Source organism: Stegostoma tigrinum, chromosome 22 (assembly GCF_030684315.1).
Source record: "Stegostoma tigrinum isolate sSteTig4 chromosome 22, sSteTig4.hap1, whole genome shotgun sequence".
NCBI classification, from domain to species: Eukaryota; Metazoa; Chordata; class Chondrichthyes; order Orectolobiformes; family Stegostomatidae; genus Stegostoma; species Stegostoma tigrinum.
In genome coordinates, this window is record NC_081375.1 from 55,279,589 (window position 1) to 55,299,653 (window position 20,065).

At 48.7% G+C, this 20,065-nt stretch overlaps 1 protein-coding gene across 1 annotated transcript; it reads left to right on the forward strand.

The window, feature by feature from the left end:
• The first annotated feature begins 505 nt into the window (after positions 1-505).
• mif4gdb (MIF4G domain containing b) lies at positions 506-18,891 on the forward strand. The gene is made up of 6 exons (XM_059653850.1): positions 506-932; positions 7,099-7,223; positions 7,737-7,846; positions 10,065-10,220; positions 10,974-11,066; positions 15,865-18,891. Exons 2-6 carry the CDS (start codon positions 7,142-7,144, stop codon positions 16,090-16,092), a joined length of 669 nt encoding a protein of 222 aa, XP_059509833.1. The 5' UTR covers positions 506-932; positions 7,099-7,141; the 3' UTR covers positions 16,093-18,891.
• Positions 18,892-20,065: the final 1,174 nt, after the last annotated feature.

Consider the following 20,065-nt stretch of genomic DNA (forward strand, 5'->3'; position numbering starts at 1 on the left):
CCACAGTGACCACACAGTCACTAGATTGCTCTCACACCCCGGAACAACAACTCAGCACAAAGGAAGGTCATTCACTCCATTCTACCTGTGATAGCTCTTTGAAAGATTTGTCCCATCAGACAAACACTCCTGCTGTTTCCTCATAGTTCAGTAGATGTTTCTGATTCAGCTGTTTTCAAAGTTCCTGTTGAATCCATCCTTTCAGGCAGCTGGACTACAGTAGAAAGTCCAGACCAGAAACAAGTCCTTCAGTCCTTATTCTCTGTGCTGATATTTCTGCTGGGCATCAGCTTCCTCCCACGCATTTTATTTCAGTTTATCAGCCACTCTTTCTGTTCCATTCCCCCTCAAACAGATCTGTTAGTCACCATATGCAAATAGTTTTGAACTTCCTAATAATTGGAATAGTTTTCTCCATTTTAAACCACTTTCAGAATGTTAAAGATTCACTCAGCACTGCAACCGGTTTTCTGTTTTTCTGGAGGATCTTGTCAAATGGTTAAGTTCACAGCCCTGCCCCGTTATTGGGAGGGTACTTCTGTCAGGGTCTGCCGGATGGGGTGTCAGCAGTAATGTGCAGAGGGTAGACTGATACCTGTTGAAAGCTTTGGGCGCAGTGTGTGAGCGAGACAGATACAAAAAAAAACGAGAGAGAGAGACAGAAACAGAGAGGAGGAGAAATAGAAAGAAACAACAGGGAGGGAGAGGGAGAGAAACATACAGACAGACAGAGAGAGAGGGAGGGAGGGAGTCTGGGGAATGTGAGGAAATGACGAGGAGGAAGCGGCTGGAAGCTGGCACTAGGACCGGCTCCAGCGCTGGGGCTGTGGCCGTGTCGCTGCTGCCGCTGCGGGGAGAGATCGTGGCGATGCCCCCGGCCCCTCGCCGCTTGCTGCAGACGAGCTGATCGGAACCTCAGCGGGAGCCACCAGGTCAGTACCGTACTCACTGCTTCACCCCGGCTCCCAGGCCAGCGGCCACAGGCAATTCGGGCACGGAAGGCATCACATCCTGATACTGCCCGCGGCAAGTTCCTCACGCACTCCACTCCCCCTCACTCCCACTCCAGTCACACTTACCCCCACCCTCACTCATATTCACCCTCACTCCAATCACACACACACTAAATCCAGGCACCCTCACTCCACTCACACTCGCCCTCACTCGAATCCCCTCACTCCACTCGACTCCAAACCCTGTCACTCTGCTCACACTCAATTCACTCCCCTTAACTCCAAATCTCCCTCACGTCAATCACCCTCACCCTCACTCCAATCCCATCACTCCAAAAACACTCACTCTACTCCAATCCCCCGCACTCCAGGCCCTTTCACCCCAATCCCCCTCACACTCAGAATTACTCCAGTCGCCCTCACCCTCACTCCAGTCACACTTACCCTCACTCTGGTCACAGTCACCCTCTTCCTCCCCCACACTCTTCAAACACACTCCCCCTCCTCCAATCCCCCTCATTCCAGTAACACTTACCCTCACCCCAGTCACACTCACTGTCACCCTTACTCCAGTCACGCTCACGCTCACCCTCACTCCAATCGCACTGACCCACATCTTCCCCACACTCACTCCAAACACACCCCCCCATAGTCACTCTAAACATATGCCCCCTCACCCTCACACTCAACTTAAAACACACACCTTCGCACACTCACTCCAAAGAGGCTCACTCCAAGCACATTCCTCCTCACACTCATTTCAAATATTCCCTCTGTATACACTCACTCCATACAACCTCACTCTGTACACACCCTATAAACACACTATTAACGACCCTACTCACTTTCCTCATTCACTTAAAACGCATCATCAAAAGCAGCCTCACTCACTATACACTTGACAAACACTCACTCACTCAGACACACTTACGACAAACACACTTTCAAGTGCTGTAATATATGGCACTAAACCAAGAATCACAAAGTGGAATTAAGACTGGATTAGTTTGACCAGACAGACAGAATGAGCCAAATGACAGCCTCCTGTGCAGTAAATGTACTGTGTTTCAATTTAACTCTCACATACACCAATTTACGCTGTCTAACACTGGGGCTCCCACACATTCTAGGACAAATTCTCACAAATAGGTATCTCACACAGACAGTTTACATCCTCATGTAATCTCACTCACTCTCCTGTTTAAACACAAACGCACCTGAACTCACTACCTCACTCCAATCAGTCAAACGCTCACACCAGGGTTGGGTGCAGAATCTCATACGTTAAGGGACACTAGTATTGCCCATTTTGCTGTGTGAACCACCTTTTCTGGAAGTACTGTATATTTAAGAATCATAGAATTGCTGCAATGTGGGAGCAGGCCATTCGCTCATTAAGTCTACACTGACAATTTGAAGAGCATCTCACCTATTCAACTGGAGAAACATCACTGTAAGGCCTGTCAGCAATCCACAGACATATTAATTCCAGAATGTGAAGCTGCACAATGCGGCACTCCCTCAGCACTGATCCTCTGTCAGTGCCTGCTCCCTCAGCACTGACCCTCCGACAGTGTGGCTGTCCCTCAGCGCTGACCCTCTGACAGTGCGGTGCTCTCTCAGCGCTGACCCTCTGACAGTGCGGTGCTCTCTCAGCGCTGACCCTCCGACAGTGCAGCGCCCTCTCAGCACTGACCCTCCGACAGTGCAGCGCCCTCTCAGCACTGACCCTCCGACAGTGCAGCGCTCTCTCAGCACTGACCCTCCGACAGTGCAGCGCTCTCTCAGCACTGACCCTCCGACAGTGCAGCGCTCTCTCAGCACTGACCCTCTGACAGTGCAGCGTTCCCTCAGGACAACTTCACTCAGTTAGATTCTCTATTCAAGTCTCCACAGAGGGTCTTGAACCCACAAACTCGTGATTGGGAATTGGGAGTAAAAGCTGCTGAGCTCCTGGTGACTCTCGGTGGGAGTGGGATTCAGCTTGATTTCCTCTAATTTTCTTGGTTTCATTCACCAGACGGTCCAGTGGGATGGGATGTGGGATTGGTCAAGCTGATGGGGAGGGTGCCAGGAGGGCATGTCTCAGGAGCAGGCAGTAGTTCAAGATAAACAGCAGAAAGCCCACAGTTGGCACTTTGTATTTACAGTTGTGCTTGTTAATCTGAATGGCACACTGCCTGCGTGTACCCTTTGTCCAGCTCTGTTGAATGGGAACAGAAGTATTACATTGTCAGACCACAGTTGACAAAGAGTTTCTAGCCTTTTTGATCCTCCTGGTGTCAGTTCAGTGGGCAGCCCATTGCTGAGCTGGCACATTGCTGTGGGATGTGGCTGTGGTTTTAGAGAGAGCCCTGTCACCAAATGCTCCGTGGTTCTGTAGGATAATAAGGGAACAGGCCATTGGAGAGTGGGTACATTCACAGGATTGCTACACACACGCTGAATTGGGTAACACTGGGAATAGGAGCAACAGAGAGTCGGATAAGATCACTCTTAAAAGGAGCGCTGCACTGTTGGACGGTCAGTGCTGAGGGAGTGCCACACTGTCGGAAGGGCAGTGCTGAGGGAGCAGGCACTGTCGGAGGGTCAGCGCTGAGGGAGTGCTGCACTGTTGGAGGGTCAGCGCTGAGGGAGTGGGCACTGTCGGAGGGTCAGCGCTGAGGGAGTGCTGCACTGTTGGAGGGTCAGCGCTGAGGGAGTGGGCACTGTCGGAGGGTCAGCGCTGAGGGAGTGCTGCACTGTTGGAGAGTCAGCGCTGAGGGAGTGGGCACTGTCGGAGGGTCAGCGCTGAGGGAGTGCTGCACTGTCGGAGGGTCAGCGCTGAGGGAGCGCCGCGCTGTCGGAGGGTCAGTGCTGAGGGAGCGCCGCGCTGTCGGAGGGTCAGCGCTGAGGGAGCACCGCGCTGTCGGAGGGTCAGCGCTGAGGGAGCGCCGCGCTGTCGGAGGGTCAGTGCTGAGGGAGTGCCACACTGTCGGAAGGTCAGTGCTGAGGGAGCAGGCACTGTCGGAGGGTCAGCGCTGAGGGAGTGCTGCACTGTTGGAGGGTCAGCGCTGAGGGAGTGGGCACTGTCGGAGGGTCAGCGCTGAGGGAGTGCTGCACTGTTGGAGGGTCAGCGCTGAGGGAGTGGGCACTGTCGGAGGGTCTGCGCTGAGGGAGTGCTGCACTGTTGGAGAGTCAGCGCTGAGGGAGTGGGCACTGTCGGAGGGTCAGCGCTGAGGGAGCGCTGCGCTGTCGGAGGGTCAGCGCTGAGGGAGCGCCGCGCTGTCGGAGGGTCAGTGCTGAGGGAGCGCCGCGCTGTCGGAGGGTCAGCGCTGAGGGAGCGCCGCGCTGTCGGAGGGTCAGCGCTGAGGGAGCGCCGCGCTGTCGGAGGGTCAGCACTGAGGGAGCGCCGCGCTGTCGGAGGGTCAGCGCTGAGGGAGCGCCGCGCTGTCGGAGGGTCAGCGCTGAGGGAGTGCTGCACTGTTGGAGGGTCAGCGCTGAGGGAGTGGGCACTGTTGGAGGGTCAGCGCTGAGGGAGCGCTGCGCTGTCGGAGGGTCAGCGCTGAGGGAGCGCCGCGCTGTCGGAGGGTCAGCGCTGAGGGAGCGCCGCGCTGTCGGAGGGTCAGCGCTGAGGGAGCGCCGCGCTGTCGGAGGGTCAGCGCTGAGGGAGCGCCGCGCTGTCGGAGGGTCAGCGCTGAGGGAGCGCCGCGCTGTCGGAGGGTCAGCGCTGAGGGAGCGCCGCGCTGTCGGAGGGTCAGCGCTGAGGGAGCGCCGCGCTGTCGGAGGGTCAGCGCTGAGGGAGCGCCGCGCTGTCGGAGGGTCAGCGCTGAGGGAGCGCCGCGCTGTCGGAGGGTCAGCGCTGAGGGAGCGCCGTGCTGTCGGAGGGTCAGCGCTGAGGGAGCGCCGCGCTGTCATATTGGGTCATAATATAGGTCAATAATACACTGGGCCATTGCCTGTCCTACTGTCAGAGGGTCCGTACTGAGTCAGAGGGTCCGTACTGAGTCAGAGGGCTGGCATGTAGAAAAGTTGGCTAGTGTGCCCATGCAGCTGCTGAATTGATCCGTTATTGCCTTTAAAGAAGGAAAGGTGCAATCTTCATCCACTTGAGCACAGACGTGACTCCAGTCCCAGACTGAGGTGCTGCACTCTGTAATGACTATAGGGTTGCACAAGCCATGTGTGTCACAGTCATGTCCTCTTGAGGAGAAATCGACAGTAGGTGAGAAAGCCCAGGCAGGTGTGAAAGACCTCCATTACTTAAATTGATAAGATGTTCAGACAGGCACATTTCATATCCTAAATGTCCAGCAGGCACTTCAGCTTCTGAGAACAGAGACTGGGTTACATTTTCATCCTGTTTGAGCCAGGGTTATTTTGCCTCCTTTATCTCTGGGTACTGTATCTGCTTCTCCTGCAGACTGTCCTGCTGCTCTGCCTTGTGTCGGGTCATTATCAGACTTGGTAAAGTTTCTAGCAGTGCTCAGTGTGACTGTGTCACCAGTGTGTGTCCTGTGGGTTAACCTGGGAAGCGTGGTGGCTTCATTGAGCCTTTGGAGGGTTTCCGGTGTTGATGGGAGCAGTAATTGACGAGAGTAGTCCTCCGAGAGTGCTGACAGTGCCTGGCTATGGGCCTTCGCTTGGCACCTGTGCCCACTCTGATTTGACCAATAGATGCAGACGGGATATAACACTTCAGCTGCAGAGCCAGCTTTGAGGGGCACAGATCCTCAGCACAGCAATACACCGACTCACTCATCAAACATGGTCCAAAGTGTGTCACCCTGAAGGGGTTTATTCCTGAAGTAGCACGGCACAGTACCTAACCTCATGCTGTCCCTGTCCTGGGACAATTTGGTGGGGACAGTGTAGGGGAGGCTTTACTCTGCATCTAACCCCGTGCTGTCCCTGTCCTGGGACACAATGGTGGGGACAGTGTAGAGGAAGCCTTACTCTGCATCTAACCCCGTGCTGTCCCTGTCCTAGGGCACAATGGTGGGGACAGTGTAGAGGAAGCCTTACTCTGTATCTAACCCTGTGCTGTCTCTGACCTGGGAGTGTTAGATAGGCATGGCATAGAGAGAGCTTTACTCTGTATCTAACCCCGTGCTGTCCCTGTCCTGGGACACTTTGGTGGGGACAGTGTAGAGGAAGCTTTACTCTGCATCTAACCCCGTGCTGTCCCTGTCCTAGGACACTTTGGTGGGGACAGTGTAGAGGAAGGTTTACTCGCTATCTAGTTCCATGCTGTCCCTGTCCTGGGGGTGTTTGATGGAAATAGTGTTTGCGAGATTTACTTTCTAAATAAACAGAATAGATAGAGCTTTACTCTGTGTCTAAACCCGTGCTGCCCCCGTCCTGAAAGTGTTTGATGGAGACAGTGTCGAGGGACAAAACCAGAAATTGCTGGAAAATCTCAACAGGTTTGGCAGCATCTGTGGAGAGAACGACCCTGAGCTTCCAGTTACTTGCCACTTCAACACAACTGTTCCCAGGGCACCATCTCTGTCTCAGGCTCACGGTTCCAGCGAAGCTCAGCTCAGGTGTGTCAACTGGGAGACAACACGGGGAAAGGTACTTTAAGCCGTAAAATTTGTAAAGTCAACATTGAGCCCAGAAGGCTGCAGTGTCCCCAAGTGGAAAATGAGGTGCTATTCTTCCAACTTCAAAATTTCCCCACCCCCGACCTCATCCCAAGACCAGCCCATCTCAACCCCGCCTCCTTGACCAGTCCATCTTTTCTCCCGCCTTCCCAATCCTCCCACCTCACTGACCAACCCTCATCCCAACTCCCTACCTACACTCACCTTTACTGGCTCCATCCCCTCCTCCTTGACCTGTCCATCTTCTCTCCACCTATCTGCTCTTTTATCCACCTTCTATCGTTGCCTCCCTCTCTCACTATTTATTTCAGAGCTGCTTTCCCCTCCCCCATTTCTGAAGAAGGGTCTAGGCCTGAAACGTCAGCTTTCCTGCTCTCCTGATGGTGCCTTGGCCTGCTGTGTTCATCCAGCTCCACACCTTGTTATCTCTAACTCCAGCATCGGCAGTTCCTACTGTCTCTGAGTGGGTGTGAGTGTTTGTTTCAGTGTCTCCTGACGTCCCGTGAGAGTCTTACTGTCTGTTTGTTTGTCACTGACCAGCCTCTTGTCTCTCTGTCCAGTCTGTCTCGTGAGTGTCTGCTCACATAACCTGAGGGAACAACCATGGAGAATGTAGCAAAAGATGATTACAAGATCCAGTCATTTGATGCGGATACACAGCAGCTGCTGAAAACTGCGCTAAAGGGTACGTGTGTGAGATGAGAGGGATGTTTGTAATTCCTGTAGTTACTGTCCTGTCCCTCCCAGAGGCTGGTGAGGGCGAAATCCTAGGATGTTTGCTATCTTCCAAAAACCTCAGACACATGGCCCCAGTCAGCCAGGATTGTTGAAGAGTCGATGGCCAAGGGAGAAGGCCCCACTCCTCACTGTGAGGGCATTTCGTTTTCCATTGCCAACTCATCAAACCTCCCTGCCCCCAGACACTTAAATGGGTCTGAGTGCTGCCAGCAGGAAAACAAGGCGAGAGATGGCACAACGGCTTGGTTCTGAGCTGGATTACACTGAGACTGAAGTAAATAAGAATTAGCTGAGCTGCACCAGGAATTTATCCCTGGGATGAGCCCAGTTCAGGGTGAACAGATTGTGCTGCCCTTGTGTGTCTCTGAGTGTGTGAATGAATTGTGTTTCTGTGGGAGGAGGTGGGGTGGGGGAGATGCAGGAAAGCGGGCTAAAAGTTTCTGCCCTTGTTGTTTCACAGAACCTGGTTCAGTCGACCTGGAGAAAGTGGCCTCAGTGATAGTCGAACAGTCTATGAAGGACCTGGTGTTCAGTAAAGAGGCTGGCAGGATCTGCTACACCATAGTGCAGGTACACCAGAGAGCTGTGTGGAGAGAATTTCCTACCCCTACACCTACTGCAAGGGGGGCTTCAAAACCCCAAACACGCATCGAAACCAGAGGCACAGGAAGAAATGTCCCAAAGTGGACCATTCAGCCCATCTATCCCAGGTTGACTTTTAACCAGCACACCATTAGCTCAAATCATCACTACCTAGCCCATTCCCATATCCATTCATCATCTTCTGCCTCACGGATGGAAGTCACACAGCCTCTTTTTCTCTTGGAGAGAGAGATCCTACCAATATTTTATCCCTCGGTAACCATCACTGAAACAGGTTCCCTGCTCAAGCTGTTATATAGAGGCATACAGCTTGGAAACAGACCCTCGGCCCAACTTGTTGTTGCTGTACAGATATCCTAAACTGATCTGGCCCCATTTCCAGCATTTGGCCCATATCCATCTAAACCTGTTCTATTCATGTACCCATCCCAGTGACTTTTAAATATTGTAATTGTCTGTAGCACTGCAGCCTCACAGCGCCAGGGACCCAGGTTCAATTCCAGTCTGTGTGGAGTTTGCACATTCTCCCTGTGTCTGCGTGGGTTTCCTCCGGTGCTCCAGTTTCTTCCCACAGTCTAAAGATGTGCAGGTTAGGTGGCCATGCTAAATTGCCCATGGTGTTCAGGGGTGTGTGGGTTGTAGGGGGTTGAGACTGGGTGGGATGCTTCAAGGGGCGGTGTGGACTTGTTGGGCCGAAGGGCCTGTTTCCACACTGTAGGGAATCTAATCTCTTGAATTGTGCTCCCACGACCACCACCTGAAAGTTCCACTCCGTGTCACTCATGCTGACTTGGAAACACATCACAGTCTCTTTACAGTTTCTGGGTCAAAGTTGTGGAATTCCCTCCTTAACATGATTGTGGGTCTACCTATCGCACATGGATTGCAGCGGTTCAAGAAGGCAGCTCATCACCGTCTTCTCCAGGGCACCTGGAGATGGGTAATAAATACTAAATAAAGCCAGCGACACCCACATCCCACTAGTGAATCCAAAGAAATCTGTCACACTCTTTCTGCCTCGCTCTGGAACTGTGAAGGCATTGCTGGGGTCCTGTGGTTTCTTGTTCCAAACCCCTCATTTCTTCTACCCATTGTCCTGTCCTTTCAGAATATGAAACCTTTCCACCATATCGTCTTACATTGCTCTAATTTATGTCAGTTTGTACTCAGTGACACGGTGAGCAATTGTGACTTAATTCAATGTTTCCTTCCTGGGCCTTTTCCAAGTCATACTGCAGTTCAGTCAACTCTTTAGGCTGTCCATATTACCTAATGTAAGAACCTTAAAACCAGCAAGAAGAGGGGATCAGGGAGTCGAATCTGGCTCAGGACGTACCTGTAATGCTCCTCAGCTTTCCTCCTGATGTATCTGGTGTCAGTCAGAGATGGAAAGCTGACCACTTGGTCTCATCAACTCTCAGCTGAGTTGCCCCCGGAGTTTTGAACCTTAATTTTGTCCAATGCCTGGTTCCCATGACCCCTTGCTGGAACTGGATGTGATGCCACCTGAAGCTGAATAGAAGTGAAATGTGCAGTATCTTGGCAACATGCAGCCAGCTTCCTGTGATATCATGCCTCCACCCCACTTACCTGTTCACACCCATTCTCACTCACACCAACATGTACACACACACTCACACGGAACAGACACAGACACACACTCAGCGAGACAGATGCCCGCACACATACACACCCGCACGTACAGACACAAACGATGGGAGACAATCACAGACATGTGCACGCATACAGACATGCATATATGCACTCTCACACATACATGCATGTGTACAAAGACACACGTACACGTGCACACACAAAGACACACACTCTCACATGCACACCCCACATGCATGTGCACACACACATAGACACACACAAATGCACACACATGCACATGCACATAGTCACACATGTGCGCACAGACATGCACGCGCATGCACACACACACCCACACGCAGTATATATGCACATGCACACATACACGCCATCACACATACACGCCATCACACACGCACACACACCTGTATGCACGCACGCTCGCACACACGTCCACACACACAAACATCCACATGCCCACAGACACACACTCAGCCACTAGGAGACGCCAGGCCCCACAGTTAAGCTCCTGCTCCAGCCTGGAGTCCAGGGTTGGGCCTTTGTTCTGATTGGTTTTCTTTGTTTCTAGGCTGAGAACAAGCAGAGTGGGAACAGCAACTTCCGACGTAACATTCTGATCCGACTGCAGCAAGAATTCCTGGTGAAGGAGCAACTCCGAGAGCATTCCGTGAATGAATGGGTCTGTCTGGTTACTTTCATCTGCAACATTTTCGACTACCTGAAGGTGAGTGTCCCACCAGCGCAGTTGGGCAAAGGTTTGGGAACATCCCAGCAGGAAATGAAGACTCAGTTATCACCCTCTGCAAAACTGCAGCCCCTGGATCAGGCTCTCAATAACAGTGTGTCTGTCAACACACCCCTTGCCACACCTCCCTGCCCTCAGGGTAATCTCTGTCACTCCCCTCCCCCACCCTCAGGCTAATCCCTGTCATTCCCATCCCCCGCCATCCTCAGGGTAATCTCTTCACACCCCAACCCTCAGAGTATTCCCTGTCATCCCGCCACCCTCCAGGAAAGCTGTGTCACTCCCCTCCCCAGGTTAAATGTTCCTGTTTAATGTCGATGTGATGCTGGTATTGATGGAGCTGACATGTTGCTGGGTGAACTCTGATGGGTTTCTTGGGCTGAAGGTGAGTCGGAGTTGATCATATTGACCAGCTTTTGAAATCCAGTGATGGAGATCCTCTCATAACCAGGTTTTCTATATGACCTGGTCAGGCCCCTGGGTGCTGGGCTGTACAGAATGTCGGGAATTCCGGGTCTGAAGTGGAGGTAAAGACACAGCTTGGATCCTCATGTTGAATTAATTTTCTGACCGCTGTCCTGGTGCTCTCTGGTCTATTCATTTTGAGTGTTTCTCTCCTGTAAAGCACTATGACTAGTGGTGCTGTATAAATGCAGGTTTTATCTGAATGTCACTGCGGTAGAAGGTGGATCTCCTGTGCACCTGGATTGTCATTCATGTTTTATGTTTCAGGTAAATAACATGCCCATGATGGCCCTGGTTAACCCTGTGTATGACTGTCTGATGCGTCTCGCTCAGTCTGACTCACTGCAGAATGAAGACGAGGTGAGGGGGGGGGGTGGTGGTGGTGGGGGAGAGCAGCTCTAAGGTCAAACTACATGTGAACCACACCACTCTCCTGAATCCTTGTCTGTCTGTACGCAGTCTGATGATCAGAATTCATTTCCCTGACTATTTCCACATTTTGTCCTTCTATTAAGTCTGTTCTCCGTCTCTCTCTCTCTCTCTCCATTCCCCCCAGATCCATCTCTCCTTTCGTCATGCAGTGCAGCATTTTTCACCTCTTCAAGTCTCTGCCATTTCAGACCCCTCTCGCGGTCCTCATGCATTGCTGGACCTTCCTGCTGTCTTGGTACCATCCCAGATCTTGACTCCATTATTGGATAAGGCTACAGTTCCTCCCTGCTATTCTTGTGTTATTCTTCAAGGGACTCCTTAGACACTCTGTGCTGCCTCCCCTTGGGCAGTTCTCTCAGTTTCTGACCCCACTCTGGTCTGCCTAGTTCCTGCTGTACCAGTTCTGAGCTGAACCTGTCCTCCTGTCAAACTGACCCCTCCATTCCCAGTGCTGACTGTTTGCACTAACCCTCTGGGTTAGCTCCACTAATTGTCTGGAGGGTCTGTTTGTTTGTGAACAAGGCTGTCACCATCTGTTGAACTGAGAAGGAAAATATTCTCCCTGGAAGTCAGTGGTGAGTGGTGTTCCACAGGGCTCTGTCCTTGGGCCTCTACTGTTTGTAATTTTTATTAATGACTTGGATGAGGGGATTGAAGGATGGGTCAGCAAGTTTGCAGACGGCACAAAGGTCGGAGGTGTCGTTGACAGTATAGAGGGCTGTTGTAGGCTGCAGCGGGACATTGACAGGATGCAGAGATGGGCTGAGAGGTGGCAGATGGAGTTGAACCTGGATAAATGCGAGGTGATGCATTTTGGAAGGTCGAATTTGAAAGCTGAGTACAGGATTAAGGATAGGATTCTTGGCAGTGTGGAGGAACACAGGGATCTTGTTGTGCAGATACATAGATCCCTTAAAATGGCCACCCAAGTGGACAGGGTTGTTAAGAAAGCATATGGTGTTTTGGCTTTCATTAACAGGGGGATTGAGTTTAAGAGTCATGAGATCTTGTTGCAGCTCTATAAAACTTTGGTTAGACCGCACTTGGAATATTGCGTCCAGTTCTGGTTGCCCTATTATGGGAAAGATGTGGATGCTTTGGAGAGGGTTCAGAGGAGGTTTACCAGGATGCTGCCTGGACTGGAGGGCTTATATTATGAAGAGAGGTTGACTGAGCTCGGACTTTTTTCATTGGAGAAAAGGAGGAGGAGAGGGGACCTAATTGAGGTATAAAGGATAATGAGAGGCATAGATAGAGTTGATAGCCAGAGACTATTTCCCAGGGCAGAAATGGCTAACACAAGGGGTCATAGTTTTAAGCTGGTTGGAGGAAAGTATAGAGGAGATGTCAGAGGCGGGTTCTTTACACAGAGAGTTGTGAGAGCATGGAATGCGTTGCCAGCAGCAGTTGTGGAAGCAAGGTCATTGGGGTCATTTAAGAGACTGCTGGACATGCATATGGTCACAGAAATTTGAGGGTGCATACATGAGGATCAATGGTTGGCACAACATCGTGGGCTGAAGGGCCTGTTCTGTGCTGTACTGTTCTATGTTCTATGTTCTATAGTGGATGATTACTTCTGTGTCCTGGCTTTAACATTTTCCAGGCCAAAAAGTGATGTCACCTGCCCTTAAATGAAACTTTCCTGTGACCGTACTTCCAGCGTTTGCCCCTTCAAGACTTCTGCAATTGACCATGTGGCACTCAACGTGCTCCTTCATCCTTCAGACCATTTCTCAAGAAGGGTCCTGACCCGAAACATCAGCTTTTCTGCTCCCTGGCTGGCCTGCTGTGTTCCTCCAGCTTCACACTGTGTTATTCCCCATCATCCTGTTGCTTGCTTTTCTGCTTTGAACATCTCAGTTCTACCCATATCATTTCAAATCCTCAGTTGTTACTTTTGGATCTACGATTGTTTCCTCAGTGAAATGTATTCACTTTTCCATCCAGTATGTTTGACTGTTGGTGTTTAGGGGATGTGTACGCATGACTGAATGAAAACTAATCCCTCATTTTCTTGGAGAGGGTGGCAGAGAGCTGTTGGTTCTATCTGGTGTTGGTGCACCCAGTGTGGCATATTTTCACAACAAAGGACATGTTGCTTGACACTTCTCATCAGGACACATGCAAGAATGGCAAATTTCACAACAACACAACAATTTTTACTCCAGGAGAAAAGGTTGCTGATAGGTAGTAATTATTTCTCATTGGCCTGGTTGTTGCCATGAGGAAGGTCCCATGCTCTGTATGAAATTGCCGAAGAGTGTGAGGCTTAAAGACAATCCAGACTCTCCCTCCAGGCGGAGAGAGTCAAAACTTGAGGCTGTTTTCATTAGAGAGATGAAGGTTGAGAGGTGACTTAATTGAAACATATAAAATAATCAGAGGGTTAGATAGAGTGGATAGGGAGAGCCTTTTTCCTAGGATGGTGACGGCGAGCACAAGGGGGCATAGCTTTAAATTGAGGGGTGAAAGATATAGGACAGATGTCAGAGGTAGTTTCTTTACTCAGAGAGTAGGAAGGGAATGGAACGCTTTGCCTGCAATGGTAGTAGATTCGCCAACTTTAGGTACATTGAAGTTGTCATTGGATAAGCATATGGACGTACATGGAATAGTGTAGGTTAGATGGGCTTGAGATCGGTATGACAGGTCGGCACAACATCGAAGGCCGAAGGGCCTGTACTGTGCTGTAATGTTCTATGTTCTGTGTTCTATCTCAGTGAGTGTAAAGGAGCCATGTTACAAACCCACCTGATTATTACTGAAAAGCGTTGCACTTTTCACACCTTTGCTTAGCAATAACATCTACCAGTCTTATATTTAAAGTTACACATGGATCTGCACCAAATAGTTTTTGTGGAGGATTTTCTCGATCTTAACCTTTGTGGAAGAGTTTCCAAATTTCACTTCTTAAAGTACTGCAGCTAATTTTTAGACTCTTTCCCTACTCCTAGACCACCCCCAACTAGCGAAAATAATTTTTTTTCTATTGCCCTTTAATTGTTCTAATTAATACCTTGAAAACTTGGGTCAAATTGTCCATTAACTTGCAGTTACTCTCTCAGTAATTACGGTCTCTAGTAATTTTCTGACAGTAGATATTAGGTGAACTATTCATTACTCTCTGTTTCCTCTCCTTTATTAAACCGTGGGTGGATGATGTGCACAATTTTCCAATCGAAAGGAGCTGTCCTGACTTGGGAGAATTTGGGAAGATTGCTGTTAGGATATCAGTTCTAATTGACTTCCTTTTTAACCCTGGATGAAAACCATCTGCCTCCAAACATTTGTCACTCTTTTATTTAATTTTTGTTTCTTCATTACTATTGGTGTAATGATGTTAATTTTGATGAGCCCCTTGACTGGATTCAGCATTAGATTTGTCGGGATTTTTGACTTCCTTTATTGATGCAAAATAATCATTTGGCATCTCCACAGTTTCCTTGTTCTCCATATGGGACACATTGATCCAGATCAGGCTTGCTGTTACTCCAAATATAAAATAAATAAGTGTTTTTGTTGATGTTGATGTCTCTTTAAGTTTTTTTGAAGCTGTGAATCTCTCCTTTGTCACAATTTGCTGTTCGTTGCTGCTTTTCCATATACCAGGATTTGTTATGGTTTGAATTTTTGTTTGCTTGTTATTTTAGGTTTATATTGTCACTTACCTTTAATAATCCTTGGCTGATTTTCTTTTTGTTTTGGCATAAGTTGCTACGTGTTTCACATGTGATTCTTCCCCACCCCAGTGCCAGCAATCATCTGTCTCATCTCATCCCAGCCTTATTGCGAATCCTGGTGACTGTTGCATTTCTTGCTTTCAGATGCTATATTGAGCTCAATTACGGTATGATCACTATTAGATAAATTTTCCTGCACCACTGGGCTAATGTCACTTCCTTTATTCTAGGACATATTAATGTTCGTCATCTTTCCAAAATGTACTAATCTTTTTGTCACAGTCCAGATTAAAGCTAAAAGCCATCCTCTAAAGAGTATCTGCCTCTTATAGGTACTTCTGGTATTTATATAATCTAACAGTTCACAGCTGATACACTAGGTGTCCAAGCAGAGTTTCCACCACAATTTTAAATCTGTCTCCTACTTCTACCAAAAACGGCTTGTTGCCTGCTACTCTCTTGTTCCATGGACTTTTTAAAATTGTGGAAATGATTTCATCTGAACTCCATCCTCTATCGTATTCTATAACTTTCCCATGAATCTTTTAACCACTTAGTTCCCAGTCCTGATCGTCTGAGTAATGGCTATTCATATCATTTTCGTCAAATTTATAACCACAATTCATTCCATTTGTTTCTTAAACGTGGAGACTTAGAAAATAGGATTGGGAAGAGGCCATTCAGCCTTTCAGCCTGCTGCACCGTTCAACATGATTGTGGCTGATCATCCAACTTAGGGCCCTGTTCCTGCTTTCTCCCCATTCTCTCTGATCCCTTTAAGAAACTATATTTAACTCCTGAAAACATTCAATGTTATAGCTTTAAATTCAATGTTATGGCCTCATAAAGTTGGTGCTTTTGTATAAGGAACATTTAATCAGGCCACAACATTTAACCTGTCCTCCTCTAATTTCTTTCCCCTGGTTTCCAATTTATACCTTTTAGATTTTATTTGGCTGTCAAACCTAAAGTACACTGCCCTCTGTTTTAGAAGTATTAGCTGTAATGAAGCTATAATTGTCGTCCCTGGCTCTCCTCTCTAGGTGGACTGCCTTGTGCTGCAGCTACATCGTATTGGGGAACAGCTCCAGAGGATGAACACCCAGCGGATGGACGATCTCTTCTGCCAGTTGCGAGATGGTTTCCTGCTGCAGCGTCAGCCTTCCTCACTGTCTCGCCTGCTGCTGCTGGAGATTATCGAGTTCCGTGCTGGTGGCTGGAAGATGTCGGAGAATGCTCAGAAATATTACTACAGCGAGGTGGCAGACTGAGAGAGCGAGAGAGAGAGAGAGGCTGTACATAGGGGAGGACCAGGAGTAAGATGGAGCCAAGCTTTTTGTGCTAATTGAAATCTAGCGATGATTTTTAACGGTCACTGATGTGTGTGAGATTGACCAGCTGAGGGCACAGATGATTCACATTCCCAATTGCTCAGCCAGGAACACTTTTTGATAGGACGGACCTCTGAGAATGTGGGAGCTGGTCGTTGGGCAGGACGTGGAGTAGGTGGTTTGATGCCAGTCTGACCCATCTATGCTGATGCCCAAAGAAAACTTTTTATAAATTTTAATACTTGAGGCTTGTGGCCTCCCTCCTTTAGTGGTGACTGTGGGCACACAGGTTCTGTGGTGTTATAGTGCCAACATCAGCAGTGCCTGCTGCAGTACTTACACCATGAGGTATAGAAACCTGTGAAATCCCAGCACTGAATGAGAGATCCCCAGTTCCTGAGAGGATTGGTTGTTGGAGGGGGCAAGTGGGTGCAGTCACGTTGTTCATGTTTGTAATAATGAGCTAGTGGAGCAACACAGTGAAAGTTCTTCATTCTTGTCCTTCCAATGACTTTGTAAATCTTTCTCCAGCTCACCCCCACCTCCCCGCCCTCACCATTGTGCCCTCAATCCTTGGTTTGAATGCGAGAAGCCAACCATAGCCCCTGACCCAGCAGCTGGTTTCTGCCCAGGAGTGGTATCTGAGTGGCATGTGAATGTTGCAGTGTAGACAACGGGTGTGATTGGTTGCCTACTACCTAGAATGACTTGCCAGTGTGGCTGCTGCTACTGAAGTTGCTTCATTTGTCACAGTTGATTGGTTTTGAGGAGTTTAGTCACAATAAAGGGGCCTGTTTGATTTTGACACCTTGCTAATTCTTCATTGAATTATCAGGAGATTAAAGCCCAATCTGAGGGAAAGGAGACTATTCCACCTTTCAAGCATGCCAGCCATTCCAGTTGATTCTGGTGGATTTACACCTTGAGGTCATCATCTTACTTTGGTTCCTTAATCCAAATGCTAGAAAAATCTGTCAGTTGCTGCTTTGAAATGTTTCAGTTGGCAGCTCTTTTGCAAGTTCCAGATCAGAGACGCTTCTTGACATCAGCCCTAAGGAGCCTGACACCAGTTGGAGGAATTATGCCCCCTGTTCTGGACCTGCCCTCCCCACCAGAGGGAACGGCTCCTCTCTCTCCTAACCCCATTGAACCTTCATAAATAAGTTCTGAGCCTCACCGTGCTCACACAGCTGCTGACCAAAGGAGGCGCCAGTTCTCCACATTCACAATGTGTTTCCTCAACACTGTTGTGAGGCTGGGTGGTGAGTGGTGTGGTTGATAGCATGGGATGTTCTGCCTGTCCTGTCTCCCATTACTTCTGCAATTCAACACAGTCAGGCCTTAATGCACCATACGTGCGCACTTTCTCTCTCTTTCTCCCCCATCTCGCTGGGACCCTGTCTCTCTTTACCCCATCTCTCTCTTGTCTCTCCTCTCACCTGTTTCTCTCTCCCGTCTCTCTATAGTCCTCTGTGCTGCTGTCTCTCTCTTTCTCTCCCTCATGAAGAAGTTCATACCTAACTCCCTGCTCTTCCAGTGACTCTGGTTTCTGGGCTGTTCTGGTTCCAGAGTCAGGGCCCTCCCTCTGGTACCTCACTAACCTGGACCACTGAGGATGAACTACAACAAGACCCTCGTAAATGTGGCACACTGCATTCCTGCCCTTGTCCAGAGAGCTAGTACAATCCCATCAGAGAGGGTCTGGCACTTTGGTTTAGTCCCCAAACCAACCATAGCTCCGTGGTGGTGTAGTGCTTAGTTTGAAGTTGGCTATCACTGCAAAGCCTCAGAATCAAGGCCAGGCTGTTCCGGAATGTCTGACAGCTGGACCTGTCCCTTGCTCAGCTGTGCTGCTGTCAAACAGGATAGAGACACCCAAATCACCAACAGTAAAGATCAGCAATACATAGCTAGAGGAGAGAGAGGAAGTTCACTGTCAGGCATGGGCAATGGCAGAGAGCTGTCATCTACATGCAGTGCTGTGGGCTGGTGCTGGCTCTGACATTGGCATCTGGAACAACACGGCACAGTGGTGCCTGTGCATGGTTAACAATAAACTCATGTGCCCCACATGGTTGCAGATTCCTGTCGAAATTCCTATTTTTCAGTTCATTAGTAGAAACAGCAAGATCCCACAAACTCCACTCAGGCAGTTAATCTGCTTAAGTGATGTCACTTAGGATAAATATTGGAGCTAACATGAGAGACAGTTCCTAACCTCTTGTTCAATATGGTGCAGTGGCATCAGTATTGACCCTCTGACAATATGGTGCTCCCTTGGTGCTGACCCTCTATCTCCATCAGACACTCCCAGGACAGGTACAGCACACGGTTAGATGCAGAGTAAAGCTCCTTGTATGCTGTCATCATGAAACACTCCCAAGACAGGGGCCGCATGGGTTTGATACAGAGTGAAGCTCTCTCTCTACTTTTATAAAGATAAAGTAAAGCTGTTTCTACACAGTCACATCAAACTCCGAGGACAGGTACAACATGGGTTATCTGCACAGTGAAGCTGCCTCTACTCTATTAAAATGAAATTAAAGCTCTCTCTACTTCATTAAATCAAAAGTAAAGCTTGACATTGTTCCTATTCCCAGGACAGATACAGCAGAGCTGGATATGGAATGAAGTTACCTTTACATTGTTGTATAAAACAGGCAGAGTATTACATTTAATTTAGTCGCCATTGTTATTCACAGTAATTTATTAAACATCCAGCTTCCTGTTTCAAGCGTTCTTCTGTTTCCTTGTTGAATGTGTTAAATTAGAGATAGACCTTTCTGACTGGGTCATTCCTTTCATCCTTCACCTCCATTACTCACTTTGACAGGACCCTTTGTGTCTCAATCCCTTCATCTAGTTTGTGATTCCCAATGTTACACAGGCCATCCCCGAATCAGTCTCTTCTCCCTGTGTCCTTCACTCTGAGAATAACACCTTTGAGTTGCAGTATCACCTTCAACATTGTAACGTGGCCTACAATGTTTCACAGGAGCATAATCAGATAACATTTAACATAATTGGTCCTAAAGAGAAGTGATCAAAAGTTGGTCAGAGAATTAAGTTATAAGTAGTGGCTGAAAGAAATAAAGAGCAAGCGAGGTTTTGGGAGTGATTGTAGAGCATGGGGCCAGGTTGCTGACGGCATGGTCAATGGTGCGGTTTAAAAGTCTAGAATTGGATGAGTGCAGAGATCTTGAAAGTTTGCAGAGTTGGAGGAGATACAGAGAGGGATTGAGACAGTTAACTCGTGGTCAGTGAGTGCAGTGGTAGAACAGGACTTGGGACAGGTGTATGGCTGATTTCAGGATGGCAGAAGATGAACATTAGAAACAGGAGCAGCATTGACTATGCATAAAATCAAGCCTGCTCCACTATTTGATACGATCCTGGCTGATCTTGAACTTTAAATCAAACTTCCCACCTGCTCCTCGTATCTCTTGACTTCCCAAGAGACCAATTATCTCTGTCGTAAAGGTACTCAAAAACGAAACCTCCATCACTCAAACAAAGAAACCCCAGGGAATTGCAGATACAGAAAATCAGGGAAAAAAGCCAAGAAATTGCTGGAAAATCTCAGCAGGTCTGGCAGCATCTGTGACCCTTCTTCAGAATCCACCACCTTCCGGGCTACAGAATTCCAAAGATTCACAACCCTTTGAGTGAAAAGAATTCTCCTCATCTCAGACCTAAACTATCAGTTCCTTATCTAGAGACTGTGATGTGTTTTAGTGTGATCCACACTTTCAGATGTTGTGTCACAAAACCCTGGACAGTTTTAACAGCATTCTTTATTCTCATAGTCTCATCCCTTTGCAATTAAGGTAGATAAAGGGGAGCCGGTACATGTAGTATGCAGCAGTTGGATATCCAAATGTCACTTGATAAGCTGCAATGCAAAAGTCTAAGA

Bases quoted from the DNA above. Each gene is read 5' to 3' on its own strand.
- mif4gdb (XM_059653850.1), top strand. From the start codon at position 7,142: ATGGAGAATGTAGCAAAAGATGATTACAAGATCCAGTCATTTGATGCG. The intron at 7,224-7,736 runs GTACGTGTGTGA...GTTGTTTCACAG, and splicing joins GCTGAAAACTGCGCTAAAGG to AACCTGGTTCAGTCGACCTG. The intron at 7,847-10,064 runs GTACACCAGAGA...CTTTGTTTCTAG, and splicing joins TCTGCTACACCATAGTGCAG to GCTGAGAACAAGCAGAGTGG.